This window comes from Rana temporaria, chromosome 4, assembly GCF_905171775.1.
Source record: "Rana temporaria chromosome 4, aRanTem1.1, whole genome shotgun sequence".
Classification (NCBI taxonomy): Eukaryota; Metazoa; Chordata; class Amphibia; order Anura; family Ranidae; genus Rana; species Rana temporaria.
Window position 1 is genome coordinate 33054057 of NC_053492.1, and position 20584 is coordinate 33074640.

The 20584-nt window shown below is 44.0% G+C and overlaps 1 protein-coding gene across 1 annotated transcript in view; it reads right to left on the minus strand.

Moving 5' to 3' along the window:
• Positions 1 to 543: 543 nt before the first annotated feature.
• The window catches only part of GAREM2 (GRB2 associated regulator of MAPK1 subtype 2), a 184827-nt gene continuing 164786 nt past the window's right edge, over positions 544 to 20584 (minus strand). Inside the window, 12 exon segments of the mRNA XM_040348213.1 lie at positions 544 to 1905; positions 4167 to 4342; positions 8273 to 8296; positions 8298 to 8408; positions 8411 to 8529; positions 8532 to 8601; positions 8604 to 8668; positions 8671 to 8807; positions 8809 to 9136; positions 9139 to 9180; positions 9183 to 9432; positions 12998 to 13128. Coding sequence (XP_040204147.1) covers positions 918 to 1905; positions 4167 to 4342; positions 8273 to 8296; positions 8298 to 8408; positions 8411 to 8529; positions 8532 to 8601; positions 8604 to 8668; positions 8671 to 8807; positions 8809 to 9136; positions 9139 to 9180; positions 9183 to 9432; positions 12998 to 13128 — 2441 coding nt within the window. The 3' untranslated portion in view covers positions 544 to 917.

Sequence of the window (20584 nt, forward strand, 5' to 3'; positions counted from 1 at the left end):
GGAGCACCGGACCCACTTCGCATCACTGCACTACTGCATACCGTGACCACTTACCCACTTGGAAAGTCACATTGTCACTAATATCACTCTGGACTGCTGTTAATTTATTTATATTGGTTCACACCTGGATTGTTGCTTTTCATATATATATATTCCTTATATATATATATTTTTTTCCTGAACTTTTAGACATTTTTTAGTCTTTTGGATTTTTTACTTTTGTGGACACAACTTTTTACTTTTTTGGACACAATTTTTCAGCACTTGCGCTGTGCGATATCACTTTACTATTGTCCAACGTTATATACTAAGTTGTATTTACAGCATGTGGTTCTAGCCACACATAAGCTATTTTGTTTTTATCACTGGCATATTTCATAGAGGCACTATATTTATCACTTATTAGTTTGAGGTCCATATAGTTTGTTCTTACCCCATCTGGGTAACATCAGCCTCCACTTAGACAGCGCCATCACCCCCACACCATTGCCCATTGTATCCAACACATGGCCAAGGCAAAAATAACCAGAGAACAGGTCCTAATTGCTTATTACTTGTATTTGCAATACTCTCTGAAAGACTGACCTAAAAGAAGAACCAAATCATCTCATGCAACATCATCTTTAAAATATAGTACATTTCCAGTAGTTGTGCCATTTTCAATATTTAATACACAGCTCCAATATTAAACCTTTAGCAGTTGTTGCCTTCAACATTGTGTTACATTTTTGTGCAAATTGTGCTATGTATACCGTTTTATGAGGACCTATTAGTTAAAAACAAATATTGTCCGCAAAATATGGAAAAAGTTTGAAAAGTCAGGAAGTCTATTGATAAAAATAACCCAGTCTGTGCCCTGTAACGTTATCTACACCTCACGGTCTTCTTTATATAGGCTAAAAAGAGCCCAATGTCATCTATATCTTAGGCCTCCATCCTTTGATGAACTGCATAATCTTTTTAACTTGAAGTTTAGTCAACTTGAAATCATCCGAAAGGATCTCCTCTGTCAACTGGACGAAGATGCTGCCGTCAATACGCTCCCTCACAAAGAACGTCACTACGTCTTCAGACAGTCCGATGAACCTGAGGCACCTTGAGACTTTCTCCACTGACAGGGCTGATAGATCAGGTGGTGGGTTCCAAGCTGTAGGGTCTCCAGGGGCTCTGGGGGCACCAGGAGTGTGAGAGGAGGATGCATCCATGTTACTCCTGGATGAGATTGGTGGCACCTCAATGACACCTTGAGTAAGATAAACTCTAGTGATCCCTCCCTCTGCTCCTCTTACAATGGTAGGTGACATTGGGGCCGTGCTCCTAATTACAATATTTTCAGTCTCAAACCCTTTTGCTGGTCGGGGTGGTGGAGCAGGAGAAGTCCCTGATCCTTCACCTTTAAATACAGGTTCGGGAATGAATCGCAGCTCCGAACCAATGGAAGAGCAGTCTGGGGATGTGCTTTGACTAGTACTGACATCAAAGGGATCCAGGACATCTGAGACGGAAGATGTAGAGGATTTAGCATGTTCTAGAGGATCTAACCACTCTCCGGAGGAAGGAGTAGAGGCAAAGGCTGGATTGGCAAAGGGGTTCAAGGCTCCGAAAGGGGCAAAGCGTTTTTGGGGTTGTGGGGGCTTCAACCTGGGACAGCTGTAGTAAGTCTTAATGGTGGTGTCTGTGCTCAGTATAGGGGTAGAGCGACCACTGGCCACACTCGGACCGGTGTCTGCATAGGCCCAAGAATCTGACCAGGATGTCTGTGTGGGCTGGGCAGTGGAGGCCATGCTGTTTGACATTTGCCGGTTTGATGCATCTCCTGCCTTGCAGTCTCCCCAGGTGCAAGGGTAGCAGTATAAAGAATAGGAATCTGGGGAGGGTGAACAATTGCCACTACGATTTCCTGATCTGTGAAGATAAAATATTATATATATATCAGTTTTACAATAAAGTGATAATAAACATAAAATTTACAGTAAACAAAGGTTTGTGGACACCTGACCATCACACCTAAACGTGTTGGACATCCCACTCCAAAACCACGGGTCTATAGATGTGGCCCACAAAATACCAAAATTTTTTTATGGAATGTTTAATCTAAGGCCTCGTACACACGGACGGACTGTCCGATGAAAACGGTCCGCCGGACCGTTTTCATCGGACATGTCCGCTGCCGGATTTCTGTCTGATGGTTGTACACACCATCAAACAGAAATCCGCGCGGACACGATACGCGGTGACATGTCCGCGCCGTGCGCGGCCCTGGAAGGTCAATGCTTCCACGCATGCGTCAAATCACTTTGACGCATGCGAGGGCTTTCGGCCGAGCGGACATGTCCGGTGAGTCTGTACAGACGACCGAACATGTCCGACGGACAGGCTCAAGCGGACATGTTTCTTAGCATGCTAAGAAACATTTGTCCGCTGGAAACCTGTCCGATCCTCCGGAAAATTGTCCGGTCAGACGTACAGACGACTGAACATGTCCGCTGAAACTGGTCCGCGGACCAGTTTCAGCGGACATGTTCGGTCGTGTGTACAGGGCCTTAGAGAATGGCAACTGTATCCTTTTTTGCTAGTGAGTGTCCAAACTGTCTAAAAACGGTCGTGTGTGGGCTCTAGAGCATTTTTCTCGATGTAAAAAATGGGCATTAAAAATTTAGAACATGCTCCATTTTTTTCTCAACGTTTTTTCACGTCGTCGTTTTTCACGTCGTGTAGCTACTTTTTTTCTTTTGATCTTCCCAAGGAATTATTCTTTGTATGCACTGTTTTTAGATACTGTTATGTACACTAAGGAACCGGGGATAGCAAGATTTGATGGAAGACGAAATGGGTAGCAATTGCAGGCTTGGGAGGGTCTCTCAGCGTCATGATTAATGCCCAGACAAAATAATAAAAATAAATTATGCAAGCCTGCAGAATTACAATAACCTTAGAATAAACATTATGGTTTTATGCTAATCTCATGCCACGTACACACGCCCGTTTTTTCATGACGAGAAAAATGCCATTTTTTAAATTGGTCAATAAAAACGTGTGTAGGCTCCAGAGCATTTTTCTCGAAGTTTTTTCACGTCGACGTTTTTCACGTCGTGAAAAATGGTCGTGTGTAGGCTTTAACGACGGAGGAAAAAAAACGTGCATGCTCAGAAGCAAGTTATGAGAAGGGAAATTTGCATAATCAAGCCCAAAGGGTGGCGCCATTTGAATGGAACTTTCCCTTTATAGTGCCGCCGTACGTGTTGTACATCACAACCGTTTTTAATGTCATGGAAAAAACTAAGGGCCAGATTCACAAAAGAGATACGACGGCGTATCTCCTGATACGCCGTCGTATCTCTGTGATCCGCCCGTCCTAACTATGAGGCTAATTTATAGAATCAGTTCCGCATAGATAGCCCTAAGATCTGACAGGTGTAATTGACTTACGCTGTCGGATCATAGGATGCAATTCTTTGCCGGCCGCTAGGTGGAGGCCATTGCGGTCGGCGTAGAATATGCAAATGACTAGTTACGGCGATCCACGAACGTCCGCGTTACCCGTCGCTCTAACTTTACGTTGTTTCCGTCGAGATACGCGTCGTAAAATTAGGGCTGAGCCCTAGGTGTTCTAAGCAATGTTAAGTATGGCCGTCGTTCCCGCGTCGAAATTTAAAAAATCACGTTGTTTGCGTAAGTTGTCCGTGAATGGCGCTGGACGCCATTTACGTTAATGTCTAAACAAATTACGTCCGTGCGACGTCATTTAGCGCAATGCACGTCGGGTAATTTTCCCGACGGAGCATGCGCAGTACGTTCGGCGTGGGAACGCGCCTAATTTAAATGGTGCCCGTCCCATTTGAATTAGGCGGGCTTGCGCCAAGCGAATTTACGTTGCCCCGCCGCAAGTTTACAGGTAAGAGCTTTGTGAATCAGGCACTTACGCTGTAAACCTGCGGCGGTGTAACGTAAATGGAATACGTTACGCTGCCGTGGAGCAACGTAAATGTATCTGAATCTGGCCCTAAGCTTTTCTCGACGTGATTCTTGATGCTCGAGCAAAGCGCGGTGACGTACAACACGTACATACATTAAAAATGATCGTGTGTACGCGGCATAAGTCATGGCTGATCCTCCTAAAGCTATGACAGCATGCAATTTGATTTGGCAGGCCAGAAGTTACTTACATGTCATGCAGCCCAGACGAGTAGTAGGAAAGGCTGGGGCTGGGTGACTGCGTGTGGGATAAGTGTTGGACTTTCGGAAGCCTTGGTGGGACAGGAGGGCTGGATGATGAGGAGAAGAGCCGGCCATCCCGTGGGGGCACTGGTGGGGCATTCAGAAGGCGACATTCATACCTTACCTACAGGACAAAAATAAAAGCATAGAATACAAAACAAGAATAAAATATAGCGCAAGGATATAAAGAATTTTTGTTTACTTGCTGCCTTGTAGAAACGCCAGGAAGCTAGGAGAACGCTCTACAAAGTAAAGCCCTAGTACACACGATCAGAAAATCTTACGAAAGATACCGCTTTCAAAGCGATCATACCATAATCTGATCGTTAGTACACAGCTTTTGAGAGCCGATCATGACAGTTCATGTGAAATTATCCAAAGGGACAAACACATAAAATGTTCTCATACGATACCAGATCGTATGATTTTCGTTTAACCACTTGCCGCTCTCGTTCTGGGCGGGCGTCATATGATGTCCTCGCTTTCCCAAGCCAGTAGGTGGCTCCGGCCGCTTCACTGGGAACCTGATGCGCGTGCCCGGCGGCCGTGATGTCCGTCAGGCACCTGCGATTGCCCAGTATACGGAGCAGGACCATGGATCTGTGTGTGTAAGCACACAGATCCACGTCCTGTCAGGTGATAGGAGACCGATGGTGTGTATATCTTCTAGTCCCATACACACGATCAGACTTTCTGATAACAACGGTCCGACAGACGTGTTTTATCGGACAATCCGACCGTGTGTATGCTCCATTGTACAGAGGAACACCAATTGGTTTCCTCCCCTTGTGAATCCCCTCCCCCTACAGTTAGAATCACTCCCTAGGTAACATATTTAACCCCTTGATCGCCCCCTAGTGTAACCCCTTCCCTGCCAGTCACATTTATACAGTAATCAATGCATTTTTATAGCACGGATCGCTGTATAAATGTGAATGGTCCCAAAATAGTGTCAAGTGTCCGATACGTCCGCCGAAATATCGCAGTCATGATAAAAATCACAGATTGCCACCATTACTAGTAAACAAAAAAAAAAATAATGGGCCAATTCACAAAGAGATACGACGGTGTATCTACAGATACACCATCGTATCTCTGGCGTAAACTGGTCCTATCAATGCGCCTGATTCATAGAAATCAGTTACGCATAGATAGGGCTAGATCCGACAGTGTTACACTGTGTTACACTGTCGGATCTTTTTTTCAATTTAAAAATGGCCCCGGGGGGCGTTTCCCGCTGATTTACGATAAATAATATGTAAATCAGCGAGATACGCAAAGTCACGAACGTACGCAGACCCGTCGCAGTGTTCTTACGTCGTTTCCGTAGCGGTTTTCCGTCGTATACTTACCCCTTCTTTTATCAGGCGCAGCCAATGTTAAGTATAGCCGGCGTTCCCGCGTCTGAATTTGAATTTTCCTACGTCGTTTGCGTACGCCGATTCACGAAAACGCGCGTCGCAAGTCCCGCTCCACGTCGCAACCACTGACGTCCTAGTGACGTCAGTGGGAGCATTGCACGCCGGAAAATTCCCCGGACGACGCATGCGCATTTAAATCGGCGCCGGGAACGCGCCTGATTTAAATATGACACTCCCCTAGCCGCGGAATTTGAATTCCGCTGGGGATTTAGGATCGCCCGCCGCAAGTTTGGAGGGTAAGTGGTTTGTGAATTAGCCACTTGCCTCCTAAACTTGCGGAGCGATCTTAATTCACGTAGATCGAGGCGGATCTATAGATCCGCTGAGGCTACGTGAATCTGGCCCAATAATAATAAAAATGCTATAATTCTATCCCCTATTTGTAGACGCTATAACTTTTGCGCAAACAATCAATAAAAGCTTATTGCGTTTTTTTTTGCGCAAAAGTTATATTTACCAAATATATGTAGAAGAATACGTTATCGGCCTAAACTGAGGAAATAAAAAAAAAAAAAATAGGATATTTATTATAGCAAAAAGTAAAAAATATTGGGCCAGATTCAGGTAGATCAGCGCATTTTTGTGCCGGCGTAGCGCATCTCATATGCGCTACGCCGACGTAACCTGAGAGGCAAGAGCAGTATTCACAAAGCACTCGCTCCCTACGTTGCACCAGCGTAACGTAAATTGGCCGGCGTAAGCCCGCCTAATTCAAAGTAGGAAGGTAGTGGGCGTGATGCATTTAAATTAACCGTGACCCCATGCAAATGAAGGGCCGAACGAATGGCGCATGCGCCATCCCGTGGACGCTTCCAGTGCGCCATGCTCAGAATCACGTCGGATCGAATGCCTAAGATACGTCGAATCACTGAACGTAACCTACGCCCAGCCCTATTCACGTACTACTATGTAAACGACGTAAAATACGACGGCTGTTTCGTCATCCATACCTTTGCATGTGATGTGCCTCCTATAGGAGGAATAACTTTATGCTGGACGTAAACGGTGTATACTACTGCGACGGGCGCAAGTACGTTCGTGAATCGGCGTATCTCAGTAATTTGCATATTCAACGCGTAAATCAATGGAAGCGCCCCTTGCGGCCAGCGTAATTTTGCGCCCAGGCTCCGACGGCGTAGAGACGCACGTCGGTTGGATGAAGCCACATTTCAGGTGTATCTTGCATTGAGACTCAGGCGCAGAGATATGACGGCGCATCTGTGCACTTACGCAACGTATCTACACATACATCGGCGTAAGTGTTACCTGAATCTGGCCCTATTGTGTTTTTTTTCAAACTTGTCACTTTTCTTTTGTTTATAGCGCAAAAAAAAAAAAAAAACGCAGAGGTGATCAAATTACACCAAAAGAAAGTTCTATTTGTGGGGGAAAAAGGACGTCACTTTTGTTTGGGTACAGCGTTGCACGACTACGCAATTGTCATTTAAAGCGACGCTGTGATGTATCGCAAAAAAATGGCCTGGGCAGGAAGGGCGTGAAAGTGCCCTGTATTGAGGTGTTCTGTTCAGTTTTCATTGGGAAAATCCAATACAATTCATTACATTACTTCCGAATTTTTATTCTGTCGTATAACTTTATTACCTCATAATTTTTAAAATGGAAAAAAAAAAAAAAAAAAACAGAAAAATAAGAATTGTGTGTACCAGGCTGAAGGGATATATCTTCTAAAGGCCCATACACACGATCGACTTTCTGACAACAACGGTCCGACAGACGTGTTCTAATCGGACAATCCGACCGTGTGTATGCTCCATTGGACAAATGTCAGAATTTCCACGGACAAATGTCGCTGTGCATGCTCTCAAACTTTCCAACAACAAATGTGTTACGTTGGATCATTCGATCGTGTGTACAAACAGCATGCTCCGAAACAATGCTAAACATCAGACAGCAATAGCAGAAGTTGCACAAAGGGGTCGGTGAAGAGCTGAAAACCACGTGGTTTGGTGAAAGTTGGCTAAAAATGTTCTGCCGAACAAGTTCGCGGCCAACGTCCATTCGGACAAAAATCCACGGAAAAGTCAGATGGATCGTGCGTATGAGGCTTAAAGTGGAGTTCCACCCATAAATATAACAATTACATCAGTAGTTTTAAAAAAGTGTCATTAGTCCTTTAAGAAATTTTTTTTTTTTTTTTTAGATGCCTCAAAGTGTTGTTGCTAGGCAGGATAGTTAATCTTCCCTCTTCCTGCACCTAGGTGCTTAAGCTTCACCGCACAGACTCTGGGAATTAGTGGGTGTAACTTTCCAGGAGTCTGTGCACTCCCCAGTCTCGAAGAATCATGTGACTTGGACAGTACAGGTGCTGAAACCTGATCTGAAAACTATTACATTGCTTGTGCAGCACTGAGCAGGTGCGAGGTCTGCAAGGCTGAAATCCAGGAAGTCATACAGTCTGGCTTCATGATGCCCACACTTAAGATGGCCCCAGTCAATTTCTATTTATAAAGTGTCCTAAATGCTGTAACAACCTAACAAAACGGACCTTAGTTTACAGACTAACTTTACTAGAATACATTAAGCTTGTGTATTACAGGGGTATTTATATTTAAAAAGTGAAATTGTGGGCCGGAACTCCGCTTAAGAAGAAGAAAAAGGATTCTGGTACTTACTGCTTCGGATTTTGGGGGCACCGGGTGGAGGTGCTTCCGTTTTTACTTCATTAATAGCTACGGCTGGTGGAGGTGGTGAACACGACTTGCTCTCGAGAGGAGATGGGGAGGTCGCAAAGGAGATAAGGTCATGTTGGGGGTCTTGTTGCCACTCTCTAGCCCAACAGGCTTGCTGCTGGGCTCAGAGTAATTTTCCACATTCTGATTTGTCCAAAGTTCTTCATAGGGTATCTCTAACTGTTCCTGAGTCCTAAATCATTTTCCACCCAATCTGGTGTCATATACTCCCGATCTAAATCTGAGTTGTCAGATGAGGATCCTAGTCCTGGTGTAGGGCCTCTCGACAATCCTGGGGACTGTTATCATTGGAGATTGTCCCGCTGTAAACACACAGGATAAGCGTTGTAGGCCCTGACTCAGCTCTTCACGGTGTAGTTTATTGAGCCGGCCGAGAAAACCCTGCAAGCAAACCCGTATTTTACGCGGGCTGGCGCATTCCTCAGCAAAATCAGTCTTTGTCTCTCGAACAGCCTTGAATACTCATCCGGTTGAACTTCTGATCCTGGCAGTAAAGAGCGCAGTCTTTTACAACTTGTCAAAAATGGGGATCTCCCCAAAGAAGACCCTCAGGGAGTGAAAAACGGGGCATGTCTGTGAGCAGCAAGAAATGGAAGGGGTTGACCTCTTCCTTACGTAGAAGACAACAAAGAACAACAGTTTTGGAGATAATGCTGACCAGCTTGTACCGATGACCTTCGCGGATAATGTGATGGTCATAGGGGTTGCGAGGAGGGCGAGTAGGCACTATGACGTTAACAGGCAGCCGAACCTTCTCAATAATACTCCGGATGGTGTGCTCGCCTCCTGCATCTGTAGCTCCAATGGGCTCCTGGTGCTAAAACTTCCTTGCACTGGAATGGAAGGCTTAGGCTCTCATTTGTTCGATGGTTCATGCATATCAAACAGGGCATTTTACCTTTCACCTGTTTGCCCAGTGTGCCAGTCTTGCCCAGTTTCTTCAAGATGGTGTTGAAACGGGACTTTTCCTTTACTGTCTTAGCGCACAGGATCTCTGCTTGACCCATGAGAGTCAGCTCATCTCCTGTGTGAAGTGTGAAGTTATATACCTCACTGTCCTCGCTGAACTCCCCCGACACCACCTAGAAAGAAAAAAAAAACATAGATAAAAAAACCTCCAAACATATGTGTCTGTTGAAAACTAAACTTTGAGTATTGTGACAACATCTAGGAGGTTAGGTTATAGCAGTTTGTCAAACTCAATTTCGTCAAGGGCCGCATCAGTATTAGGTTTCCCTCAAAGGGCCGTTTGTATTTGTAAGGGTACATACATTTATCCAGGGCTTTTCTTTAAATTGGTGCAGGAACTTGACCACAAATTGCACTACCTGGGGAGGATCTAAAGGAGCAATAAATACCAGAAGTGCGTTATGTGCAGAGTTCAGGGGTGCGCTTGTACCAAGTGCAAAGTCCAGGGGTGTGCTATGTACAGAGTGCAAAGTCCAGGGGTGTGCTATGTACAGAGTGCAAAGTCCAGGGTGTGCTATGTACAGAGTGCAAAGTCCAGGGGGTGCAATGCGTACAGGGTGCAGGGATCTGGCTAAAAAACAAAAAAAAAGATGTGAGGGCCACATGAAATGGCCTAGCGGGCTGGATTCGGCCTGCGGGCCTTGTGTTTGACACTTGTGGGTTATAGGATAGGTAAAAACAAATTCCTTGTAAAAAAATGCATCCCTTTTAACCAGTTATGCACCAGTTTAGAAAATGATTAATGGGTCTATATACTGTATAAATGTTTTCACGTAAGATTCACACAGTATTTTTCCCAGTATTTACACATTTTTCTAATTTAATCCAGTTGGGAAAATTAGCTTTTAGCTTAAAGTGGTCCTAAACGCTGAAGTTTTTTTTTACCTTCATACATTCTATGCATGAAGCTAAAAAACCTTCTGTGTGCAGTGCCGCCCCCCCCCCCCAATCCTTACCTGGGCTTCCTCCGATCCAGTGATGTTCATGATAGCCTGGGCTGTATGTGGACTCTTCCTCCTCATTTGCTGAGACAACAGTGGGAGCCCATTGGCTCCCACTGCTGTCAATCACAGCCAGTGAGCCAATGAGGAGAGACCAGGCAGGGGTGGGGCAGGGCTGAGCCATGGCTCTATGTGTCTTCTTAAGCAGCGGCTCGGGAGAAAGCTCACAGTGATGCCCCCAGGGCAAGCAGCTTTCTCTGGGGGCACTGCTCGAGGAGGAGGTGCCAAAAGTTCCGGCAGAGACCCAAAAAGAAGAGGATCGGGGCTGCTCTGTGCAAAACCACTGCACAGAGCAGGCAAGTATAACATGTTTGTTATTTAAAAAAACAAAGCTTAATGCCGTATACACATGATCGGAAATTCCGACAACAAAACCGTGGATTTTTTCCGATGGAATTTTGGCTCAAACTTGTCTTGCATACACACGGTCACACAAATGTTGTCGGAAATTCCGAACGTCAAGAACGTGGTGACGTACAACACTACGACGAGCCGAGAAAATTTTATTTCATTGATTCCGAGCATGCGTCCAATTGATTCCGAGCATGCGTAAGATTTTTGTGCGTCAAAATTGCATACAGACGATCGGAATTTCCGACAAGAACTTTTGCTGTCAGAAAAATTGAGAACCAGCTCTCGAAATTTTCTTGTCGGAAAATTCCGACAGCAAATGTCCGATGGAGCCTACACACGGTCGGAATATCACATCGAACATTTGTTGTCGGAAATTCCAACCGTGTGTACGCGGCATTAGTATCACTTTAACCGAACAAGCTGAAATGAAAAGCTGATTGGCTACCATGCACGGCTGCACCAAATTTTGAACTCTCCAGTTATAGTAAATCAACCCCTAAGTGTACAGCTAGAATCATTACCATACTTTAACCACTTGCCGTCCAGTTTATGTATATATACGTCCAAGACAGCAAGTGTTTAGTAGTGGTGTGGCAGGCATTTACTTATAATTACAGCAAAGTGGTTAAGCCAAGATCATGGCTGCAGTTTCAGCCATGAAGCTGGCGCCAATTTTTTGTGGCGCCAATCGGCTTTCATGTAAAATTGATCTGGGCAGCTGTGATAACTTTTACATCACTGTGGAGCCTCCCCCTCCTGCCGCCCTTCCCGGGCTCTGCCATTCCACCAGGGGAGCCAAGGACTGCTGTAAGTGGTTAGGTCATCTGCCCAAAGGGGAGATGAAGGAACATCCATTCCTTGATCTCCTCTGTGATGAATAAAGCTGGAAGTGATCAGGATTTCGTCACTTCTGGTTTCAGAGCTTTCTTTCTCTGGCCATTACAGCCATGGAAGCAGCTGATCTAACAGATATGTGTTTGATCAGCTGCTTTGGAAGGCAGGGGATATATCAGGGGTCTAATAGTCCTCTGATACGTCCATAAAGAGTATCTGTCACTGCTCAAAGCTATCACAAGGGTCTTGTTAACACCTTTGTGATAGAGATAAAATTAATTGAAAAAAAAAAAATTGTTAAATAAAAGAAATTTAAATAATAAAAAAACATTAAAAGCACTGCCCCCCCACCCGGGGCTTACGCGCAGATGCAAACGCACACACACGTAGGTGAAGGAAAGATGAGTTTGTGCTGCTAGAGAAGAAGGGTGGTTAGTGACCCCAATGTTTTGTCCTGTATTGCAGTGGTCATCAACCCTGTCCTCAGGGCCCACTAGCAGGCCAGGTTGTATGTAATACCTTGGGGAGATGCAGACTAGAATACTGCATTCACTGAGCAGCAAATTATATCACCTGTCATGTATTTCAGTTATCTATACCAGTGTTTCTCAACTTGTCCTTAAGGTGCACCAACAGGTCATGTTTTCAGGTTTTCCATTATTTTGCAAAGATGATTTGATCAGTTTCACTGCTTTAGTAATTACCAGACCCGTTTCATCTGAGGGAAATCCTAAAAACATGACCTGTTGGGGCGCCTTGAGGACTGGAGTTGAGAAACACTGATCTATACCATGAGGTCTGAGAGACAGCCCCCAGTAGCCATCTTCCTTCTTCATCCATGCACCCTCTCCAGAGAACTCCACACCCGTTCAGCTGCAATTCTAATGTCAGCCTAATGGAAACATCGCCGGTATGTTCATAACCCCTTTTCCTAGTTAGACTAGTGTGTCAGGACTGTATATTTGTATATTGTGTATACTGATTGTATGTTATTTATTTTATTTTAGTTTTACTCTAACTTCCATGAAATAAAAGTTGAAAAAAGGACCTGCCTCAATGAGTTGTTAAGGGAGAAGAGTTAGCTGTCTGTCGAATTATACCTCAGCCACGTATAGTGAGGGCAGAACAGCCATAGCTCATGTTTAACTCTAAATGAATGAACTATGGGGGAGCACAGCCCCCCAAACAGTCCCCTAGATCCAGACATGGTAACAGAGATTGAAAATAGCCGTAAAAAAACTGACACAGATGCCATTCCATCACCACTCTGTCCAAAAACTAACAATGTTGGTGTTGACACTTGGAGGTGCCTATGCTATTATTACACCAGCAGGTTCCTGTGGTGGTAATGGCCACACATTTGGTTTATCAATTGGTTTTACAGGACTACTGTATGACAGATAGACCACAATTCACGTTGCTCATGCTTCTCTTGGACTCACACACCTCAACACACACACATATCCTTGCAGGCTTCTCAACGTCTGACCTTGACACTGAAGGTGATGGCTTCCATGACGAACACTCGGTCCGGAAAGACGCTTGCCACCTCTTCTACACTGTTGAAATACTGCACAGGTTCCCGCACATCCCGATCCTGATCCAACAGCTTGAACTTCCCTGAAGAGAGGAGAGAATCTGGTCAAGGATTGAAGGAAAAAAATAAAACCCGCCTTCAAATGTTATAACATAAGCTGCTTGCCTAGAAGGTCTACTGTCATTGTTCCACTAAGATAGAGGTGGTCAACTTCACTGTCCTTAAAAGACGGCTAAGTCTTGGCCTGTAGAATTTACCTTTTTATGTCGGGTCAATGATTTGTTGTTTTTTTTTTTCGTACAGGTCCTCATTAGAAGATTTTCCCTCTTTTCCTGTTCCACAGACAACACAAAATCTTGGATTTGCCCTTACTTTCTCTATGACAATGACCACCAGGACAAATAGAGAAGGCAAATTTCCCAAGTTGGGGCAGCAGTAATAAGACAATAGGGGTTCTAAGCGCCTTCAAACACTTAAAAAATGTTTTGCTTTTGATACATTTTAAGCGACATAGGCTACATCACCAGTCTATAAAGAAAGGTTCTTTCCATGAAGTTCTTCCAGTCAGAGAGCCCTTTTCGCACAATTTTCAGTAATTGGAAGACTAGAGAAAGATAAAGGCAGCCCGATGGGTCCTGTGACCACTCATCAATTGCCTTTTTAGGTTTATTTTAGTATGTCAAGAGAGCATGCATTTAGCATGTAGAAGCCAATCGGAAGTGTTAAAGGGTAAAGTGAACCTGTGTTTTTTCAATGGACGGTAAAGTGACAGGTTCTCCAAGATCTCCCCTTCTCCAGCAGTTCATAGATATCTTCCTTTGCTCTGCTGCTGCTACATTAAAGGGGTTTGTAAAGGTTCATGTTTTTCACCTTAATGCATGCTATGCATTAAGGTGAAAAAACATCTGACTAGCAGCCCCCCGGTTTACTTAGTTGCGCCCTCGAAAGTCCCGCGTAGACAACGTGCTTGATCTCGGCCCGGTCTTCTCGGCTCTTCATTGGATAGATTGATAGCAGCGCAGCCATTGGCTCGCGCTGCTGTCAATCAACTTCAATGATGCGATGGCCGGGGACGGGGCCGAGTCCTGTAGCCGGGGCTATGGACGCCGGATACAGGACTCGGAGCACGCCCACAAGGTAACCCCCTTGGGAGAGCGCTTCCCAAGGGGGCTATCAGAAGCGGGGAGGAGCCGAGACAGCTGCTGAGGGACCCCCAGAAAATGTGGATCGGGGCCACTCTGTGCAAAACGAGCTGCACAGTGGAGGTAAGTATGAAATGTTTGTTATTTATAAAAAAAATAAAAATTGAAGCTTTACAACCACTTTAAGCTGACGAGAGAGAAGAGAGAAAGCCCTGTGTAAGTGCCGAAATTGGACCTGGAGCTTTCTCAGGACCATGGACTCTCTCCACACCTCCATGTGACAGTGCTGGGCCAATTAACTACTGCTTTCATGCTGGACCAAGTCACATGATCTCTTGTACCCAGACACACAAGACACTGAATGGAGCAGTGGCGAAGTGAAGGAAAGATGAGTATGTGCTGCTAGGTAAAGAGGGTGGATAGTGACCCTATTATTTTGTCCTGCATTGGAAAAGCACCTGTAGACTGGCTTTTGCTGTAGAGTGCTTTTAACGGCTTCATGAAATTTGCTTGTCTGATCCTTTGAAAAATTTGTGCTGCACCTTACTATTGCCACATAATAATAAAAAACAGACACTGCAGATCACAGGCAGAATACATAGAGCCAATCTGAAGGGCTCTGTGCCTTGTCTTCCCTGTAATGACCAATCATTGCAGTCATAAATATAAACACTGCCCTTGTTTACACTTGAGAGTCCTCCCCTTCCTCCAATGTGGGGAAAAGAGGAATAAATAATTGAAGTGATGGTAAAAAGGGAGGTAGGCCACAGCAGATTAAAGGTGGGGGGGGGGGGTTTAATAATATGATTGTGGGATTGTTTTTTTAACCCTTTCACTGCCCTCTCCTCACCTGTCCGCAGTGCCTGTACATCACACCCTTCACCTTACTCATCCTGCACATTAACCCCTTTATCGCCATCCGCTACAACCAGTACATGTATCCCCTTACCTCCTCCTCCCTCTGCGTATGACTTGTACATTAATGAATATTAAGCTCCATTTTTCAACCCTCTAAATAACACCATTATTCTTAATTTTCAAAAAAATTGTGGCAAAAACTAAGATCACCTTTAAATATCTACTCCACTCCCCCCCCCAATAAAAAAAAAAACATTTTGGGGGTGTTTGTACTGTGCTAGTATATTTATTTGATATGTTTTATAACAGAAAGAAAGGGGAATTGTTTTTTTTCCAAATGTTTGTTTTCTATTATATAGTAAAAAAAAAATGACCCAGTGGTAATAATAACATCACTACCACCAATACCACTGGCTCAAAAAATGATATAAAAATCACTTGGGTACAGTGATGCATGATGGAGTAATTGTCAGTCAAACTATCACATCACAGAAAACTGGAAAATGGCCTGGTGAAGAAGGGGTATTTCAGGCTTATAGTTAACCGCTTGCCAACCGCCTCCTGTAGATATACGTTGGCAGAATGGCGTGGATGAGCAAAGCACTGTACCTGTACGTTGCTTTGAATTTTCCGCTGTGCGGGCGCACGCCCCTGCCGCGTGGTCCGTGACCGTGGGACTTGATGTCCGGCGATCGTGTCACGGAGAGGCAGAACAGGGGGATGCCTGTGTAAACAAGTGACAGGACAGTGATCTACTGCTCCCTCTCATCGGGAGCAGTGATCAGTGTCTTGTCACTTGTATCCCAGCCCCCACACAGTAAAGGCTCGTACACACGGTCGGACATCCAACAAAATTTCCCTTGGATTTTTGTCTTAATTGATTTGTCCGATCACACCCATAGCATACACACGCTCGGACTTTTCTGCAAACTTTTCTAACACTTTCCCAACATCACGTGGTTTTACTTGCTCTTTACCGCCACCCTTTGGTTAACTTCTGCTATTGTTGGTTGAGTTTAACATTGGTTCTGAGCATGCGCATTTGTACTTTGTCCAAAAGTCCGATGGTTTGCTGTACACACGGTCGCACTTTGCACAATCGGACTTTTCGGAACAGAAAGTTGGTCCGTTCACAGACCCAACTTTTTGTCCGATTGAAGCCAAAAAAGTTGGTCCGATGGAACGTACACACGGTCGGACAAATACGAAAACTGCCGGATTTTGAAGTTGGTTGGGCAAAAGTCCGACCGTGTGTACGGGGCTTTAGAATCACTCCCTAGGACACACTTAACCCCTTCCTCGCCCCCTAGTGGTTAACCCCTTCCCTGCCAGTGTTGTTTACACGGTAATCAGTGCATTTTTATAGCACTGATCGCTGTATAAATGACATTGGTCCCAAAATAGTGTCAAAAGTGTCTGATGTGCCTGCCATAATGTCACAGTCACAATAAAAATCGCAGATCGCCGCCATTACTAATAATAAAAAAAAGGAATAATAAAATTGCCATAAAACTATCCCCTATTTTGTAGACGCTATAACTTTTGCGCAAATCAGTCAATATACGCTTTTTGTGGGTTTTTTTAACCAAAAATATGTAGAAGAATACGTATCGGCCTAAACTGAGAAAAACAACTTATTTTTTGGGGATATTTATTATAGCAAAAAGTAAAAAATATAGTTTTTTTTCCAAAATTTACGCTCTTTTTATGTTTATAGCGTAAAATGGAAAAACCGCAGAGGTGATAAAATACCACCAAAAGAAAGCTCTATTTGTGGGAAAAAAAGGACGTAAAATTTGTTTGGGTACAGCGTCGCACAACCGCGCAATTGTCAGTTAAAGCGACGCAGTGCCGAATCGCAAAAAGTGCTCTGGCAGGAAGGGGGTAAATTCTTCCAGGGCTGAAGTGGTTAAGAGGTTAACCTAGTGTTTAGAAACAAAAATGAAACAATCCCCTTGTGTTTAGGACCGGAATCTTAACTTTTGGTCCTCAGATCTCCGTTCCCTTCACAGGTGAGATAATCAATGTTTTCCTAATGACTTATTATTGCCGTCGTGCCTCTACCTGGTTGTTGAGAACACATGCTCTGTTGGCAGCCCTTAGGGACAAGAGCTGAGCACCGTTGCTCTTATGTTAAAAAAAACACCATTTATCAAGCTTGTTACATTTTTAATGAGAAGCAAATTAAGAAACAGCCTATTCAGCATTCATATATGTTCTACCCACGGAGTGGTCTTTTAGTCTATTCTCCTGGGTCCATTTATAAATATCTTCTGTCTCCACTAGAGGGCACAAGAGTCCAGATCCAGAGACAACCTTCGCTGTCCTTCAGCACCATTAGCTGAACACTGCCACGTCCAAGGCCAAATTCTGGGAAAATCTGTCTGGGGGGTCTGCAATGAATGTCTGCCCAACTCCAGGAAAACCATCTATCCGTCTTTTTACATGCTGCTCTGCTGGAAGAGTGCAAACCTCAGTGTTCAGCAGGACGACAATGAGCCCTATTGTGTCATCCACTAATTACTTCTTTGTCCCCAAGTATTCGTAGCTGGAGCGGAGTAAAGTTTATAGTATGACCGTCACATCACCGGGCCTGACAGATCATCCGGCATTATCTGCTGGACTCCATTATATCACTGTATTAGCTGGATTCAGGTATGCGGGCGCATCCTTGCGGCGGCGTAGCGTATCGTATTTACACTACGCCGCCGTAAGTACAGTATTCACAAAGTACTTGCCTGCTAAGTAACGGCGGCATAGCGTAAATGGGGCTGGCGTAAGCGCGCCTAATTCAAATGAGGATGTGGGGGGCGTGTGTTATGTATATGAAGTGTGACCTGACGTGATTGAAGTTTTTTAAGAACGGCGCATGCGCTGTCCGTGTACATATCCCAGTGTGCATTGCGGCTAAGTACGCCGCGCGGACGTATTGGTTTCGAGCCCTATTCACGGACGACTTACACAAACGACGTAAAAAAAAAATCAAATTTCGACGCGGGAACGACGGCCATACTTAACATTACTAGTCCAGCTATTTGATGGAATAACTATACGCCTGAAAATGCCTTACGTAAACGGCGTATCTGTACTGCGTCGGCCGGGCGTACGTTCGTGAATCGGCGTATCTAGTGATTTACATATTCTACGCCGACCGCAATGGAAGCGCCACCTAGCGGCCAGCCTAAAAATTACACTTTAAGATACGAGGGTGTAAGACACTTACGCCGCTCGTATCTTAGCCTAATTTAAGCGTATCTGGTTACCAGAATACGCTTAAATTTGCGTTGGCGCAGATTCAGACTTAGGCCGGCGTATCTACTGATACGCCGGCCTAAGTCTTTCTGAATCTGCCTATATATGTATATAGGATTGCATCTATCCATCAACCATTAGTTAATGAGAAAAAGAAAGAAAGAACAAAAGAGAGAGCGAGAGAAAAAGAGAGAGAAAAAAAGAAAGAGAGGGAGAGAGAAAGAAAGAAAAATAAGTAGCAAAAAGAGAAGTTATTTGGCTTTTTGTGGTAGCACCACATCCATTCTGACAATATATTGAAAAAGATTATAGAAAGTTTAACTTTATTGGTATCAGAGAAGAACGACCACGAGAGAGAGAGGGGGGAGAGAGAGAGAAGAAAGAAAGAGAGGGAGGGAGAGAGAGAGAAAAAGAAAGTGAGAGAGAGAAAAAGAAGTAGCACAAAGAGAATTTAGTTGTCTGTTTGTTGTGGTACCACATCAATTCTGACAATATATTGAAAAAGATTATAGAAAGTGTGACTTTATTGGTACAAGAAGAACGATCACATGAGAGAAAGAGAGAGAGAGAAAAAAAAGAAGGAAGAGACAAGGGGGCACTCTTTATGTCTACAGGAAAAGAGATTTCACCTCCAAATACGGAAAGGTTTCTTCACAGTAAGAGCTGTGAAAATGTGGAACAGACTCCCTCCAGAGGTGGTTCTGGCCAGCTCAGTAGATTGCTTTAAGAAAGGCCTGGATTCTTTCCTAAATGTACAGAATATAACTGAGTACTAAGATGTGTAGGTAAAGTTGATCCAGGAAAAATCAGATTGCCTCTCGGGGGATCAGGAAGGAATTTTTTCCCCTTCTGTAGCAAATTGGATCATGCTCTGCTGGGGTTTTTTGCCTTCCTCTGGATCAACTGTGGGTATAGAATTGGGTATGTGGGATTGTATGATGATATTATTATTATTTTATTTTTTTATGGTTGAACTGGATAGACTTTTTTCTGACTAACTATGTAAGAGAAAGAAAGAGAGAGAGAGCGAGTGAGAGAAAGAAAAAAAAAAGGAGAGGGAGAGTGAAAATGAAAGAGAGAGAGAGATACAGAAAAATAAGAAGCACAAGGAGAATTTAGTTAGCTGTATGTGGTGGTACCACATCCATTCTGACAATATATTGAAAAAGATTATAGAAAGTTGGACTTTATTTGTATCAGTGAAGAATGACCACATAAGAGAAAGAAAGAGAGAGAGATTGAGGGAAAGAAAGAGAAGTTGTTTGGCTGTTTGTGGTGGTATCATATCCATTCTGACAATATATTGAAAAAAAATATAGAAAGTTGGACTTTATTGGTATCAGAGAAGAAAGACCACATAAAAGAAAGCGAGAAAGAGAGAGATTGAGAGAGAGAGAGAGAGAGAGAGAGAGAGAGCAAAAGAGATACAGAAAGAAATAGAAAAACAAAGAAAGCAAGAGAAAAAAGAAAGAGAGAGAGAGAGAAAGATAAATAAAAAAGGAAAGAAAAAAAGAGAGAGAGATCAAGAAAAACGGCAAGAAAAAAAGAGAGAGAGAGAGATAGATAAAGAAAAAAAAGAGAGAGAGAAAGATAAAGAAAAAAGAGAGAGAGAGAGACGAAGAAAGAGAGAGAAAGAAGGAAACAAAGAAGAGAGAGAGAAGAAAAGAAAGAGAGAGAAAGATAAAGGAAAAAAAGGAAAGGAAAAAGAGAGAGAGAAAGATAAAGAAAAAAGGAAAGAAAAAAAGAGAGAGAAAGACGAAGAAAGAGAGAGAAAGAAGGAAACAAAGAAGAGAGAGAGAAGAAAAGAAAGAGAGAGAAAGATAAAGGAGAGAGAGAGAGAGAGACTTGTAAAGCGCAACACAAGCGAACTGAATCGCCTCTGGGCGCTGTATCTATTTCATGGGTAAGGAACCCCTTGACCTCAGAAGAGATGGGTTTTAATCTTTCTCCTGAAGGCCAAGTGGTCCGACTCCAGTCGGATGGTGGTTGGTAGTGCATTCCACAGGTGAGGTCCCTGGACTGCAAATCTTCGATCTCCTTTGGACTTGTATCTGGCCTTGGGTATCTGGAGGAGGTTTTGATTGGTGGATCGCAGAATGCGATTGGGGTTATGGGCTTTTATTTTTTCGCATAGATATTGGGGGGCGTTGCCTTGAATACACTTATGTATTAGACAGAGTGCCTTGAAAGTGATTCTGTCTTTTACCGGCAACCAATGAAGGGATCTCAGTGAAGGTGAGATTGATTCCCATGGTTTTTTCCCAGTCACTAGTCGAGCGGCCGTATT